General features: G+C 39.7%; 1 protein-coding gene and 1 non-coding gene across 9 annotated transcripts in view; both read right to left on the bottom strand.

Annotated features, from left to right (window-relative positions):
* The window catches only part of OLA1 (Obg like ATPase 1), a 120,955-nt gene that overhangs the window by 37,758 nt on the left and 68,937 nt on the right, over positions 1 to 14,260 (bottom strand). For all 8 annotated transcript variants that reach the window (XM_078394128.1, XM_078394124.1, XM_078394139.1 and 5 more), the window contains 2 exons: positions 2,580 to 2,660; positions 2,232 to 2,329 (listed from right to left, as the gene is read on the bottom strand). In XM_078394128.1, coding sequence (XP_078250254.1) covers positions 2,232 to 2,329; positions 2,580 to 2,660 — 179 coding nt within the window. The remainder of the gene's footprint in view (positions 1 to 2,231; positions 2,330 to 2,579; positions 2,661 to 14,260) is intronic.
* On the bottom strand, positions 11,390 to 11,553 carry LOC140703328 (U1 spliceosomal RNA). Its single transcript, XR_012082767.2, has one exon. It is a non-coding gene; the product is annotated as a U1 spliceosomal RNA (small nuclear RNA).

Here is a 14,260-nt window from a genome sequence, read left to right as displayed (position 1 = left end):
ATATATCATAACTATTTGCATCTGTTGGCACTGTGCTAAATAACAAAAGCCCCACCACTACCCTCTTAATTTAAAAAAAAGAAGTACTTTAACGCAAAAGATACATTGCATAAAAAGAGAGGACCAAATGATCGTTCACTCTGCCTGGATGAAGAGAAAAATGGTCATCATTCTGACTTCGGTAGATACCATTCCATATCACACAATGTTTCCCACTCATAAATACATGACAAATACTTCCTCTATCATTTTTCACGAGCAAGATGCACAGGGGGTTGTCAATGGCTAGCCTGAGGGAAAATAGGAACAGCAGGCGGCAGAAACTGTACTGAAAATGGTTATGTGGTAAATTCTCTTCTGGAACATCACTCAGCTATCCCAGGCTTTGATCTTTTCAGCTACAATTACACTAACATCCACAAAACTTGGGTTTAAAAACATACAATCATCAGTTCTCTATGAACACAGTAAGATTTTTACTGTTATTTCATAATATAAATACAATGTTTACAAATTAAAGAATTGCAATATATATGCAAAGTTTTGCATTCTGACATCACAACTGGTTTTACAAAAAACTCTGGTGACAGTTGAATCACAGACTGGCGTCTCTCAACCACTCTGTCTACTCTTAAAAGTCTGAGAAATAGTATTTGATGTATAATTAGTAGAAGTGAGCTCTACCTGTGATCACCCAAATGAAGGTGTGATGACCTATTCTGGCCAAAGAAACTAGAAAATTAATGCTGATGCATATATTGTGATTGTGGCAGTGAATAACTCTGTACAATATTTCTTAATTTAGAATGCTAAATGTGTGTAAACTTGAACACTTCTGGGCTACAGCATTTCTGGAAAAGAAAAGAAGTATCTCGAAAGTTCTCTGTAGTAATTTTAAGTAACCCAAGATAGAGAACAAAAGGTTTTACCAAGATTGTATTCTGAACCAAAGATGTACAACAACCATTGAAAAAGCTGAACTACATGGAACGAACTAGACAGAATATCTGTATAGTATAAACATAAATGTATTGCAGTACTGAGAACAGAGTAGTTTTAGATGAAATAATTAAACAAAATTTATTCTAATAACATATTATTGGAGTTAACCATCTGACATTAATTACTGCTTTGGCTTCCAGTCTATGAATGTTTATTTTTCAGTTTAAAGCCTTCTCACTCTTTGATATCATATGGAAATGAGAAATTTTAATGGAAAATTGAAACCACGTGTATCTAAAATTTAATGAAGTACAGGAAAAGTTGGAATATGTTTTAGAGGAATTTTGATGCACTGCTGCAGATACTTTTACAGAACAATAAGCAAATACAGGCAAGTCTTAAATGTATTTCATAGTGACATTTCTATAATTTTTTTTGTTTATTATCAAATTCTAAGCCAAAAATTGGACTTAATATTTGCTTTTTCTTACAGTGCTTTTTCTTACAGTAAGTGCCGCATCTCCCAAATAACTCTTTCATCTCATCTGAAACTTTCTGAGGACCATCTAATGCAGCATTATTTATCAAACAAGAGATCCCTATCCTGATCTTCACACTCTGGGTTGGAGCTTAATCCCAGCCACTGATTGTTTGACAAGTAGCTTATTCTTCAGCCATTATGCATGCATTCATACTGCCAACAGTATGAAAGTTTCTGCACAGGATGTAACAAGTATTATGCATAACATGTTTCATCTTCTAAGTTTTAAGAACTGATGCACAAGGCTCAATTTTATACACAGCTTGAATTTAACGCAAACTACATAAAACATGTTATTCCCTGTGCATATATACAATACTTTCTTGTGAACATGTGTATGTTATATTAAGATGACCTAATTCTTCTTCAACATCCAATAAGCAGAAAGATTTATAACGTAAACCTTACATTTTACATGAAAATGTACTATTTCTGATGTTACATGTCAGTGACAACTTACTAGTCTTTTTATAGAGGGTAAGCTTTTCCTTCACTGCTGTATTAGATAAAATACTGAAAGATAGGAGAGCAAATTGTTACTTAAGTTTATAAATCTTAAAGAGAATTCTGTTTTTTCTAGTGCATTCCAACAATTAAGGTAAGTACGTAGGCTGATCATATTAATTTTAGGATTTACTCTAAATTGAGGAGGGGGTTGCCCTAATTATTATTTTGAGAAATGCTAAGGTGCAGTTGAAAACATCAAGACTTTTAAAAACAACAATCAAGTTAACTTCATTAAACTTACCACTTGTTTTTCTTTCTAATGTAGTCTTTTTCTGAGAGGTTAATCAAGTACATCATTGGTTTTGAAGTTAAAAACAAGTATTTGTTCAGAACATCAATCTAAAAGTAGGAAATAAAAGCTATGTTACAATAGGAAACCCACACCGCAGTAGTGCCAGCTAAAACTATTTTAGAATCTCAGTAACCTCTGAGATACAAAAATAAATTGTTAAAAGCTATTCAAATGGCCTGGAAATTATGGTATTAATTTACCAGAGTTAAACTTAAAAGGTCTGAATAAATATCTCATACATTTCAGGAGCGGGGGCAACATGCAACTTAATGGAGGAGGTGATAGTTATAAGCCTACCTCTTTGTCATTCCAATCATGATAGAAGCGGACTGGCTTTTTTTCATCTATCACCCAGCTTTTGATTTTGCACATTATGTCCTGTGCAGAATTAAAAAGAAACAAAAAGTCATTAAAATAGGATATATCCAGCTATCTGCCAGACAGTTATTGCTCATGAGGGAATCGTTTTATATAGGAAAACATTATGTGCCCTCTAATTGAAATTATATATACATACATATATGTATATATAATTTATACATATATAAATGAAAGATATAAAAGAAATCACATTAGGTTGAGAACAGATGAACAAGGAACAAGCCTTTTAAGTGACTTCATGGAAAAACATGTTACACTCTAATCTTCCAAACTGAATTTTAAAAACCCAGTGTATAAACTGAAAATGCTATTTTTGGCATAGTAATTAAACATGCAATGGAAGAAGGCACCTATGAGAAGCATGCTCCTAGGACAAAGGAAGATGTGCAAAAATGTGAAGCGTGTGTTTTAAGAACACTGGTAGCCAGGGAAATGGAGCTGATTATTGATGATTCACCCTTGAAGATACTAATTCAAATGGCCAAAGGCCTACATATTCTACATTAATTTTTTTTTCGTCAACACCTTCTCCTTTCCTCCCAAACCAAAACCTGCCAAAGCTTCCATTACACAATGGCAAGAGCCTTGGCACTGGTGACCTCCAACCAGCTGCATTCACTTTCAGAACATCTCTCCCGGCAGGAAATCTAAAGGCCTTTTAGTTAGCAAGCTAGTGTGCATTCAGAAGGAGTAACTGCAGGAAAAGCCCAATGTGCTTTGTTTCTCTGGCCTTTCTTCACAGAAAGATTAATCATCTGTGAAATGGAAACGGCAAACAGCAAGTGACACAAACTGAACCCTTCAAGCCTTTCCTCATCAGTTTTGTGGTTCTGAATCTGGAAGCTGCGTGTGGCAAGGTTTGCTTTACAGGCAGGTGTTAATAAAAGGCTCTTGGGTCTGAAAAGGTCAAACCAAGCTCTTCCAGAAGTGGTGCATTTTAGTGTCAATTTTTTTTCTGAGATAATTTATGGTCCTGCTCTAAATATTGCATTTCAAGAAAGTTACCACTGGCACAATATTCAATTAAAGGATTTAATATGAATTCTGACGCACCTAATTTTTTCCCCCTCCTAAGGCACATGTTTACCCTGTCAATAAATAGGTCAAACATTTATAAATATACAGCCTCAGTATTTAGCATACTACAATTCCCAATCTTGCAATTGCTTCGGAGGAGGGGGAAAAAAACCGCAAGAGGAAAAACTCTTCTAAATCTTAGATCCTGATTTGTAGCCCTTCAGGAATAGGACTCCCCACAGATTTTAACAAGAAAGGGGCAAGCTGAAAACTTTTAATGAAATATAACATGTTCTGCCTAAGAATAATCACTTTTACTCTCCTATAACTGATTTTCACTCATAAATGTTTTAAAAGTGGCTAATGTAACACCATTTCCTACAAGGAGAAGATCAAAGTGCTATATTACAAATGCATTATGATTAAAAAAGCACTGTGCAGCCTTGCTATTAAATGTTCTTTAAACCCTAAAAGGCTTCCCATAGATCTCACTTGGCACTGCATATACAACCTTTGACAAGTAATGTAGACCATTTTTATTCATTGCCTAAAATTGTAGGCAATTATGTGCGTCACACTGGCCACCTGCAAGTTCTGAATGCCTGCTCCAGTTGTCAGAGCTAAAAACTAATGTCGGAGGGGATTAATCTAGGGGGAGAGAGTCCTCTTTAATGGCTCCAGCAGGTGAAATGGCCCAGCTGGTTACTATGATGAGTGGCCAGAATAGCTTATGTAGAGACATGCAACAAGATTACACATTTGGGGGGGGGGGAGAACCCCAGAGTAGAACTATCTTCTCAGAAGGCCCTGTCTCTGTTTTATGCTTTAATTAATCAAACAACAAATAAATCAAATTTAATATGGGTTGAGTCGTTACAAAACATTGCTTACTTATAAGAACAATGCCTTAAACAACCCTAGTAGTATAGGAATTTTATGTCGCTTCCTGGTTTTGGAATTGAAAGTTGGCTGGGAATTTCCACTTTTCAAACATGATCAACTTATCATAAAATAAACACTGCCACATTTTACTGTGTAAACTAGATGCTAAATATTTGGGACTAAACACTTCACATTCTGGACTCCACATGATAGTAAGAGACATCTGTCTCATATTATTTGGCTTATTTTTCAATTATGTCTGCACAGACAAACAGTTAAACTGTTAATGTGGCTTTTCTATGCCTGACCAAATTGTTCAGCTCACCTTACTCACTGTGATACGATAAGACTAATCCTCTAGTTTAAATTTTAGTCTCTAAGAAGTAACGTTCAGGGTTAGCGATTTTTCATATATCTTCTTAGATCATCCAGAAGTTTGTGTTTTTTTAAATCAGAAGTCCTGCACCTCAATATTTCCCCTCCCCCTGCAAAAAAAAAAAAAAAAACAAGGGCAAGCAGAAAGCCACTGTCAGTGCTTGTCCCTTAATGAAACTCATTTTCCTTAGAAATCTGTCAAAAACCTAACCTTAAGAATCTCCCACAAGTGCTTATAAGACATCTCTGGGGTTGTTTTCAATGAGCAGGCACGAGTTTTGAAATAATAATTTTATGCACTATTTCATATCTTGATTGGTGTTTGATTTATTGCTTTAAGGTTACTTATTCTATATCCTCCACTCAGGATGACACATAATATGAAACAAACTGAAAGAAGTAAATCTGAATTTCTGTCTATTAGCACTTAATGGACAGAATCCAACTGAATATTTAAGCATGAAGTACAACAGCCTACCTCAGAGTAGTGAATAGTTGCTAATTAAAAAGTACGCAACTGAATTTTAATTGGGTTCCCAATCACACAACTGGTACATAACTGGAAATGAATGCAGTTGGTGAGTCAGTAATTAGCAGCTATTTGCTGCTCCAGGCTGTGCCACTGCACTTGCACTGGCATAAATGTTCAACTGGATTCTGTCCAACATAGCATCATCTTCAGGCACTCAATATATTCTGCAGAGACTTTCTGTCTACACAATGCATATCACAGATTATTTTCTCAGGAATGCTGCATGTTTAAAAATCTGTTCAAAACACTTCTTATCAAAGAGCAATTTTTAAAATTCGTCCCCTGCCTTATCCTATCCAATAGTATTATAAAAGTAGCTTAAATAATCTTCAAATATTCTGAATTCAGGGAAAGAACAGGCATATACAAAAACTACTGAATTCAAGTAAGATAATGCAAAGGTTGGGAAAGTTACCAGCAACCAAACTCTATGTGGATCCAGCAAGCCCTAGTAAGGTTCTGCCAGCAGCTGGGATTTCACTTGCTTTTTTTCATCAGGCCCTTCTTCTCTCCATCTTACCCTCCCCCCAAAACCCTCATGCAAAACGAAAAGCCATGCTTTAAAACCTTTGGAAGAAAAAAAAAAGACAATAAAGCCAACAGCGTGTGCTCTGGAGACTTGCTGGACCACAGCCATTATGAGCAATTATGTTTTGTTAGAGAAGTAATACACTGCAAACAGAACACTGCCTCTAGTTTTACAATCTAGGGAAATGGATCAAAGAAAGAACCAAATCATATAAATCAGTTAGTTTTTTCATACAATATTCAGACACCTGAGCTTAGTAAAATGTGAAGTGAATAGTCTGCAAATGCAGAGAAAACAGCTGAATCTATGGCCAATGCTGATTATGCCAAACCACTGGTTTAAAAATTAGGATACTACCCCTAAAGAAAACACATTCAGGTTAAAGCTGATAGTTAAAGCTACTCCTCTGCCCCCCCCCAAAAGGGAAATTCAAATCAACTCTCTTCCACTCAGATCACAGCCATATTGATGTAGTTTTCTATCACTTTAACGTCCATCCCACGTAAATTCAAGAGAAGAACTCCATTCTGTGAACATATGGATCATGGGAAATGTATTAAATAAAATCTGCAAATCAGTGGTTAATGGAGGTTGGTCCTATCAAAGTCTGCATTTCATTTCAGTTCCTCCATGCCACAAAGTGATGTTCTAGCTAGGCCCGCAGACCCGGGCAAAGTGCGGCCCTCCAGATGTTCCTGAACTGCAAATCCCAACATTCCTCACTGTGGGCTAGGCCCAAATCTCCTCACTCTATTGGCTGTGTGGGCTAGGCCCAAATCTCCTCACTATTGGCTGTGTGGGCTAGGCCTAACTCTCCTTACTATTGGCTGTGTGGGCTAGGCCTAACTCTCCTCATTATTGGCTGTGTGGGCTAGGCCTAACTCTCCTTACTATTGGCTGTGAGGGCTAGGCCTAACTCTCCTCACACTATTGGCTGTGTGGGCTAGGCCCAAATCCCCTCACTATTGGCTGTGTGGGCTAGGCCCAAATCTCCTCACTACTGGCTGTGTGGGCTAGGCCTAATTCTCCTCATTATTGGCTGTGTGGGCTAGGCCTAACTCTCCTCATTATTGGCTGTGTGGGCTAGGCCTAACTCTCCTTACTATTGGCTGTGTGGGCTAGACCTAACTCTCCTCACACTATTGGCTGTGTGGGCTAAGCCCAAATCTCCTCACTATTCGCTGTGTGGGCTAGGCCCAAATCTCCTCACTATTGGCTGTGTGGGCTAGGCCTAACTCTCCTTACTATTGGCTGTGAGGGCTAGGCCTAATTCTCCTCATTATTGGCTGTGTGGGCTAGGCCTAACTCTCCTTACTATTGGCTGTGTGGGCTAGGCCTAACTCTCCTCACACTATTGGCTGTGTGAGCTAGGCCCAAATCTCCTCACTATTGGCTATGTGGGCTAGGCCCAAATCTCCTCACTATTGGCTGTGTGGGCTAGGCCTAACTCTCCTCATTATTGGCTGTGTGGGCTAGGCCTAACTCTCCTTACTATTGGCTGTGTGGGCTAGGCCTAACTCTCCTCACCATTGGCTGTGTGGGCTAGGCCTAACTCTCCTCACTATTCGTACTATCTCGTACGAAGTTAGAGAGGGGCTAGGTCTTAGAGATCTGTTAAACTCTACCAAGTCTGTGCAAAGCAACCTACATGCAACCCAAAAAAAGAGAGTCAGACTGCCGTCCTTCTTGTACATGGTAGGACAAAGGGGCCATGCATGGCTCACATTTATTTTATCCTCTTGATTCAAGTCACCTCACATGCTACTTCTGACTATAGTACAATACAGTGGTGCCTCGACTTATGACCTTAATTCATTCTGGACTGATGGTCATAACTCGAAATGGTTGTATGTCGAAGCACCATTTACCACAGGAATGCATTGGAACGCGATTAATCCGTTCCGGCCATAAAAAAATTACCAAAACAAAAAACCATGCATACTGCAAGCCCCATCAGAACGTGTCAGGGCTGGGGGGGGGAAAAATCACCAAAAACAAACAAACAAACAAAAAGCACTGGAATCCCCATCAGAATGCATCAGGGCAAAAATATATATATATAAATCCCCAAAAACCCCCCCAAAAAAAACTAAGGCCTGCTAAGCCCTATACGACTTGGGTCCAGGCTATCTGAATGACCATATCTTCCCATATAAGTCTTCTCGGCATTTAAGATAGACAGAGGTGGCCTTCCTCTCAGTCCTATTGCCAGCACAGGCATGGCTGATGAGGACACGAGAGAGGTGACTGAAAAAATGCAATATCCCAGAAATGGGTGGACCAAAAAATCTGGAAAAAAAAATAATTTTTAAACATTTCATGGTAAGGTACAAATGTACCAAAAATGAACCAAATCCATGACATCAAGGTTCCATGCATTGGTTGATGTCACATGGAATGACCCTCAACTAGGCTGTTTATATAAAAAATTTCTATACCAAATTTTTAATAATCCATATAGGTCTGCTTACAAACAGATGAACGTATTTTAAAGCATTAAGTACAAACAGTGATAACATATGTATCCAGGTCACTCATTTAATACAATTATACACAACATGTATGACAAATCAGAATAACTCTAGAATATCAGATGTCACTTTATACAGCAGAGGTCCCCAACCCCTGGTTTGCAACCTGGCAGCGGTCCGCGGCCTATCCGGAACCGGGCCATGGACAGAGATCCCCTACCCCCCCCGCAAGTGCCGTCGCATGCATGTGTCCGAGCGTGTTCCGCCTCTGTGAGTGCACTGTGCACATGTGTGTGAACACACCCTGCACGAGTGTGACGTGCACATGCACACAAGTGCATTCCACGCCCTGCAAGCACACTGTGCACATGTGCAGGATCACCTCCCTGAATGTGATGTGCACATGCGCATGAGTGAGCTCCGCTCCTCTACGGGCGCACCTCACCCATGCGAGCGTGCTACACACACCCAACCGGTCTGCAGTAGGGAAAAGGTTGGGGACCACTGTTATACAGGAATGTTTACAAATACCACCAAATCTGCTGAGGCAGAAATTCCCTCTTCATGTGGGGTTTTCAGTATTTTGGTTATACTGGCCATATATTTGATTACACAGTGGTGCCTCGCTTGACGAGGATAATCCATTCCAGCAAAATCGCTGTAGAGCAAAATCCTCGTCAAGCGAAATAAAAAAGCCCATTGAAATGCACTGAAAACCGGTTCAATGCGTTCCAATGAGCTAAATACCTCAGCGTCCAGCGAAGATCCTCCATAGGGCGGCCATTTTCTGCTCCCTGTGCAGCAAAAAATCCATCCTAAAGCACAGCAGGGAGCCATTTTACACAGCAGGTGGCCATTTTGAAACCCGACGATCAGCTGTTTTGATCGTCGTAATGCGAAGAATTGGTTCGCGAAGTAGGGAACAGATTGTCGGGAAACGAAAAAACCCTATAAAAACATCATTTTGCAATCGCAATAGCAAAAATATCATCGTGAAGCAGATTCATTGTTTAACAAAGTAATTGTTAAGTGAGGCACCCTGTATTTGTTTATATAAAACTGTTGGATAGCTCAGTGGCTCAGGCATCTGGCTGCAGAGCCAGAGGTTGGGAGTTCAATTCCCCACTCTGCCTCCCTTGACAGGGGCTGGACTCAATGATCCATAGAAGCCTTTCCAGCTCTGCAGCTCAAAGGTTATTCAAAGGTTATTAAGCTATGATTTAGGAATATATGCAATGCTGGACGCATTTAAGAGAAAATTGGACAAACATCTCTCACATCTACTTTGACTTGGATTTCTGTAATCTACAGGGGGTTGGACTCAATTATTCTATGAGTTTATGAAAACTGAATAAATAAGCTTGGTTGGTTGGTTCATTCATTCATTCAGTTTGTCTCTCGCTCCCACTGTATCACAGCACTACTATGGGCGAGTTACAACATGTATAGTAGAAAATGAAAATAAAAATAGAGACAATAAAACTAGTAACAATAACCCTAAACAAACAGATGGCACCAGCTAATTCTCAGAGCAGCTGGAGGAAAAGGGGAAGGGGGAGAAGAGGAGGTGAAAGAAAAAAAGGGGGGAAGGTGGTGCTGCATGGCATTCAACATAGTGGGGCAAGATTTAACCTAGTGAACTAATTTTAACAGTTAAGATCAATCAAATTCAAAGTTCTACTGGGAATGAGAAATTATATTTTATCTAGAATTGGTTTATAATATTTAGAAATATTTTTTAACATTTACATTATTTAAACACCTTAAAATATTATTTTAACTTGATAACATATATTTTTAAATGATTTAGATTTTAAGTGAGAATGAAGGAAAATTGTGAATTTGAACTCTGATTTTAGATTTATTATCTCATGTATCCTATCAATGTCATCCTGCACCTATTCATTCCTCATACAGCTCATTAATTTTATGGAATAACAGTTAGAAGGGAAATTTTCCTATCTCACAATACTGAAATTTCTGTGGCAGGAAAACTCAGAACAAATAAGGCCAGTGCAGAAAAGTTTGACAACTGCCTAGACTGCAGAAAGGGGAATAGTTTCCTTGATCGATCCATCAGGTATTCTCCAAAACTACAAATGTACTTTACTTCTCTTACTCCTACCAAACCCCATAGGTAGTCAAACACAATATCATTATCTGCTGCAGTAAAGCCTGCTGAGATATCTACAAAAATCAACAGCAAACTGCTTTTCTCCCTTGATTTGTAAGTGCATCTCACCCAAGGACAGTGAACACAGCCGAGTCAGTACTACCACCAGGTCAAAAGTTGATCTCAAGGAGACAAAAACTCATATATCAAGTCAAGGCTTTTTATCCAGTGGGTGGTGTATTTTCTTTGCTGATGTGGTTTTAAATTATAGTTTTAATTTAATTCAGTTTTAATATGTGAACATTTTATTTTATTTTATTTTATTTTATTTTACTGTAATGGCCAGAATCCAGCTGAATTAGAATTACTGTGGTGCCTCGCAAGACGATTGCCTCGCGGGACGATTAATCCACAAGACGATGGGTTTTTGTAATCGCTGTGGCATTTCACAAGATGGTTTTTCCTATGGACGATTTTCGCAAGATGATGTTTTGGTCTATGCTTTGCAAGACTTTTTTTTAGACCGATGCTTCGCACGATGGTTCCCCCCCATTGGTTCAAAACCTCTTCAGCCACCCCCACCCAGAAGCCTCTCACAGTTCCACCACTGTGCCAGAAGGCCTCCAAACCAGCACCAGAGGCTGCTCACTGTGGCAGCTGCATTGGACCTTGCTGCTCTGCCATCTGAGCTGCTGGCTTTCCAGGATCTCCCTCATGGAAAGCCAGCAGAGTCAATGGCTGCAAATTTAAATGGCAGGGGATGGTGAAAACAGCCAAAGATCAAAGGGTAAAGAGATTTTAAAAAGACTAGGGAAAGCACAAATGCAATCCCTCACTATTACAAATTATGTAGTTGAGTTTCCCACACTTGGGGAAATCACAGGGATCAGCACACCTGAAGTGCAATGGATGAGCCTTACCCTGGAAAAACCACTTTCATGACCATGATATTTCCCCAGCAATGTATGAGTTGGAGTGGCCCTTGCACCTCCTGCCCCCTTCTGTGCCCTGTCCCCCCAAAGGCATGGTGACCCCCTGGCTGCACCTCCTGCTCAGAACAGGGCTGCACAGCCCCAGTCCCGCCAGAGGCCAAGTGAGCTCCTCAGTGTTTTGGGGTGTCCTACGGGACTCCCATCAGGGGCTAGGTGTTCCTCCCACAATCCTCTAGTGCACTGGTTCTTAACCTTGGGTTACTTAGGAGTTTTGGACTGCAACTCCCAGAAGCCTTCACCACCAGCCGTCCTGACTGGGGTTTCTGGGAGTTGCAGTTCAAAAGCATCCGAGTAACAAAGGTTAAGAACCACTGCTCTAGTGCACAGGTATTAGCATATGATATTAACATATATATTAGCATCCCTTTCAGATATGGGCAACCCAAAGGACCAATCTTCCGTATCTTGAAATCGAATCATTTCCCCCACTGGCTTTTTGTTATTTTGAACAAATCCAGGCTGTATCGGCTGAAATATTGGTCCTTTAAAAAGGAGAAACAGCATTTTTTATAACACTCAGCATGTGTAGTACAAGCTTGCCAGGCAAAAATGCTAGAGCTGAGTCTGAGGGCTGCAGGACGAAAGTCACAGCTCAAACAAAATGAATTAGAAGACTCAAAAATTGGTTTGCTTTAAAGAAAGTAATGGAGTAACAGTCACCCAGAAGGAGGACATTTTGCCATGTATCTTCAAGGCATTAGCATACAATTTTGTAAGTCCTAGTCAAAATATTTATGTATACATTACAAAAGCACATAGCACAAAGTCAACCTGTCGTACTTTGTCATAGGCCAAAAAACTTTCAGAGACTGGCGAAACATTAGGAAGAACAACCTTCGGAACATGGCCAAAGAACCCGAAAAACTCACAACAACCCAATGCATAAATGTTTTAACTTTTTTTTTGTTTGCCGCCAAAAGGGCTGTTTGGGATTCATGCTTTCAAGAGGATTCTGTGTCTGATTGCAGAGATACAGACATGGCGGCAACTACATGGGTCCACTGTTTGGACTTCTGTGGGGATGGACTGATTTACTCCTAAAGCTGCTAATCAGATGATGTCTGCTAATCAGATGATCGTGGAGCAAACCAACCTAGCCATTCCTACCTGCACCTTTGTGGACCCTTTCAGGGGTTCTACTGTTTTGGTATGGGCAGGACTGCTCTGTTTTGGTTTGCTTCCAGTTCATGCAAATGCTAGGGAACCACATCATATCCTTAAGAGGTTTATACAGACATTTTAACCAATTGATGAGATGGGGCATTTGGAAAATTAAAAATGTCCTCTCTGCTTGTGGTTCAAAGTGAGGATGCTTTTTTTAAAAAAAAAAGCCAGTCAGGGCAGCCCTAATTTTTTTAGGGCAGTACCTTTTAGAGACTTTTTAAAAAATTGAATGCTTCCACTGAGAAGCAGGAGGAGGTAATTTGAGGGATTTTATTTTCTTTCCTTTACAGTTTTTCAGTCCCTGGCAAAGCAAGTTGACTTCCCAAAGGCAAAGAAACCTCCACACACACAACTTGCCTCCTCTTGTATTCTTCTGCTTCAGGAATGAAGCCTTCAATTTCTTTATTTTCTCTAAATGGTACAGCAGACAAAATAGGGTTGCTATGCCATGTGGATGCAAAGACCGCACAACATATTCAACCAATCTTAAGCAACCCTATTTAGCCCACACCAGTCAAGAGCCCATGGATACTGAAGAAAGAAAGCAGAGCCAATTTTAAGAAGCTCACTTGTTTAAGCTGGGAAATTACTGGCTTTTGCTTTCTGGCTGGAGATATTGTACCTCCAGTAACAATGCAATAAAGCTGTTACTACTTTTTTCTTATCTATGGCATGTCTGCATACATAACAATTAAAAAAACCCTGCAAAGACTATATGTGCCATCAAGTAACTTCTGTTTTGTGGTGACTATGTGAATTTATGATCTCCAAAATATCCTGTTCATTATCAGCTTTGCTCAGGTCTTGAAAACTAACAGCAGTAGCTTCCTTTCTTGAGTCATCCCATCTCATGTTAAGTTTCCTCTCCTTCTACTGACACTCCAACCCCTGCAAGATTATCTTTTCTGGTCAGTTCTCTATTCTCATTATATGTACAAGGTACCATAGCTTCAACTTTGGTACCTCATTTTTCCTCTTGTGAGAGTTCAAGCTTGACATGATTGAGCACCCACTTTTCTGCCTTTCTTGTGGTCCATATTGTCTGTCATCTGCCGCCCCCACAAATCCCATTTCAAATGACTTAATTTTTGTCCCTGTCTTTCTTCACTGTTCATCCTTCACATAGTGTGGATGATATGGACCTTAGTTTCCAGGGGCAATCTTTGCAAACTCGCTCAACCCTCTCCTTTTTTATAGTATTTCAAAAGGCAAGATGACATGTTTTGGAAAACGTGGCAGTCAACATGCAGAGCTTTTGGCCCTCTACAGCTTCCCCAGGTCGCCTGCCCCAAGGAAAGGAAATTGGAACACAGCATTCTAGTCTGCCTTCTGTGGAGCAGGCATGGCAACATGAGGTTACTAGAGAGGTTGAAGTGTGTTTGTTTGTTTGTTTATTCTATTTATATCCCGCCTATCTGGTAACATGACCACTCTCCACAGCGTAAGATGCACTCCCTTCACATCTTCCCTTCACCGTTTTATTAGTCCAAATCAGCCCTTCAAAATATTTTTGGACAGAGAT

This window comes from Pogona vitticeps, chromosome 1, assembly GCF_051106095.1.
Source record: "Pogona vitticeps strain Pit_001003342236 chromosome 1, PviZW2.1, whole genome shotgun sequence".
Classification (NCBI taxonomy): Eukaryota; Metazoa; Chordata; class Lepidosauria; order Squamata; family Agamidae; genus Pogona; species Pogona vitticeps.
This window is presented reverse-complemented; position numbering and strand designations above follow the sequence as displayed.